The sequence below is a fragment of the Penaeus monodon genome, chromosome 21, assembly GCF_015228065.2.
Source record: "Penaeus monodon isolate SGIC_2016 chromosome 21, NSTDA_Pmon_1, whole genome shotgun sequence".
Lineage (NCBI taxonomy): Eukaryota > Metazoa > Arthropoda > Malacostraca > Decapoda > Penaeidae > Penaeus > Penaeus monodon.
The window spans coordinates 45,591,983-45,593,065 of record NC_051406.1 but is presented as its reverse complement, the minus strand read 5'-3'; the positions used below and the strand labels follow the sequence as shown (position 1 = coordinate 45,593,065).

At 44.9% G+C, this 1,083-nt stretch overlaps 1 protein-coding gene across 1 annotated transcript in view; it reads left to right on the top strand.

Moving 5' to 3' along the window:
• Positions 1 to 868: 868 nt before the first annotated feature.
• Positions 869 to 1,083, top strand: part of LOC119586751 (early nodulin-75-like) — a gene marked incomplete at its 3' end in the record, with an annotated part of 6,838 nt that continues 6,623 nt past the window's right edge. The window contains 1 exon segment of the mRNA XM_037935479.1: positions 869 to 903. Within this exon segment, the coding sequence (XP_037791407.1) occupies positions 886 to 903 (18 nt within the window).

The window sequence follows — 1,083 nt, the reverse complement described above, 5'->3', positions numbered from 1 at the left end:
TTCTTATTCATCTTATTTCAATTCTTTTGTCCAAAGCCAAAAACAGCAGTGACGGGGCAACCGAAATGCCACAGGGAGTAGACAGCAGTTGGTGCTTCTGCTTTCCTGTACCCTTGGTTATGTTCCCTTTTTGACGCCGTGCTTGACAGATCGCAAGCAGTATATATGTTGCGCGCACGTCACTTAAAACTGTTATTTTGCAAAGACATTTAACTCTTGCTTTCACATGAGCACATATTGTCTTCTTGTCTGTTGCGCGTCGCTGTGTTGACTGAAAAGCACTCAAGTATTATAACCTGGATTGCATTTGAATACCGTTAAAACCTAAACGGTTATTAAACATGCATTTTCATTTAACTGCTCACGAATGCAATATCATGCGTGCATGTTACAGGCAGCAACTGATGAACTGCCCGTAGCCACAGGCGTCTTCTGCAATCGCGGTAGTTTTCCAGTTCATTGCAAACCCGGAATGTAGATTTAATGACGTTCATATTATCATTACACAGTAATTCGCGTCCGAGAACAATGTATAATAAAAACGCGAAACTTAAATAATGTAGAATCTTATGACATTCAGAATAATTTACGGTACCACATCAGCAAATATGACACATCAACTTTTCTTCACCCGCGGCAACAGTTTTAGCAACGCAGAGGAAAACAATTATTGAGTTTATTTGACTTAACGATCAAGAGTTTTCCTTTCTGGAGAGCAGCCAAGGCTTCAGACTCTCAAAAGCTAAACCATCTGAGCCTACAGGAACGTTTTTTCCGTCCTTGAAACCAAGCGAGAGTGGTGGGCGGAGCTCCTCGGCCCGAACGCTATATAAGCCTCGTCCGCATCGAGGACTGCGATATCTGTGCAACTCCTTCGCTGCAGACATGAAGCTCCTCCTGCTGGTACGTGTGTGTGTGTGATCTGTGACTCTGGGCTCGACGCGACTCGACGGGGCGTGCTTGCCCTGCTCCGGTGGCCTCCTGTGCAAACACGCTTCTCGGTTTACCGTAATCGTCTCACGCTGACACCCAGGGTCTATATAGACCTTGCTGACGTCGTGATACAAATAAAAACGCATAATC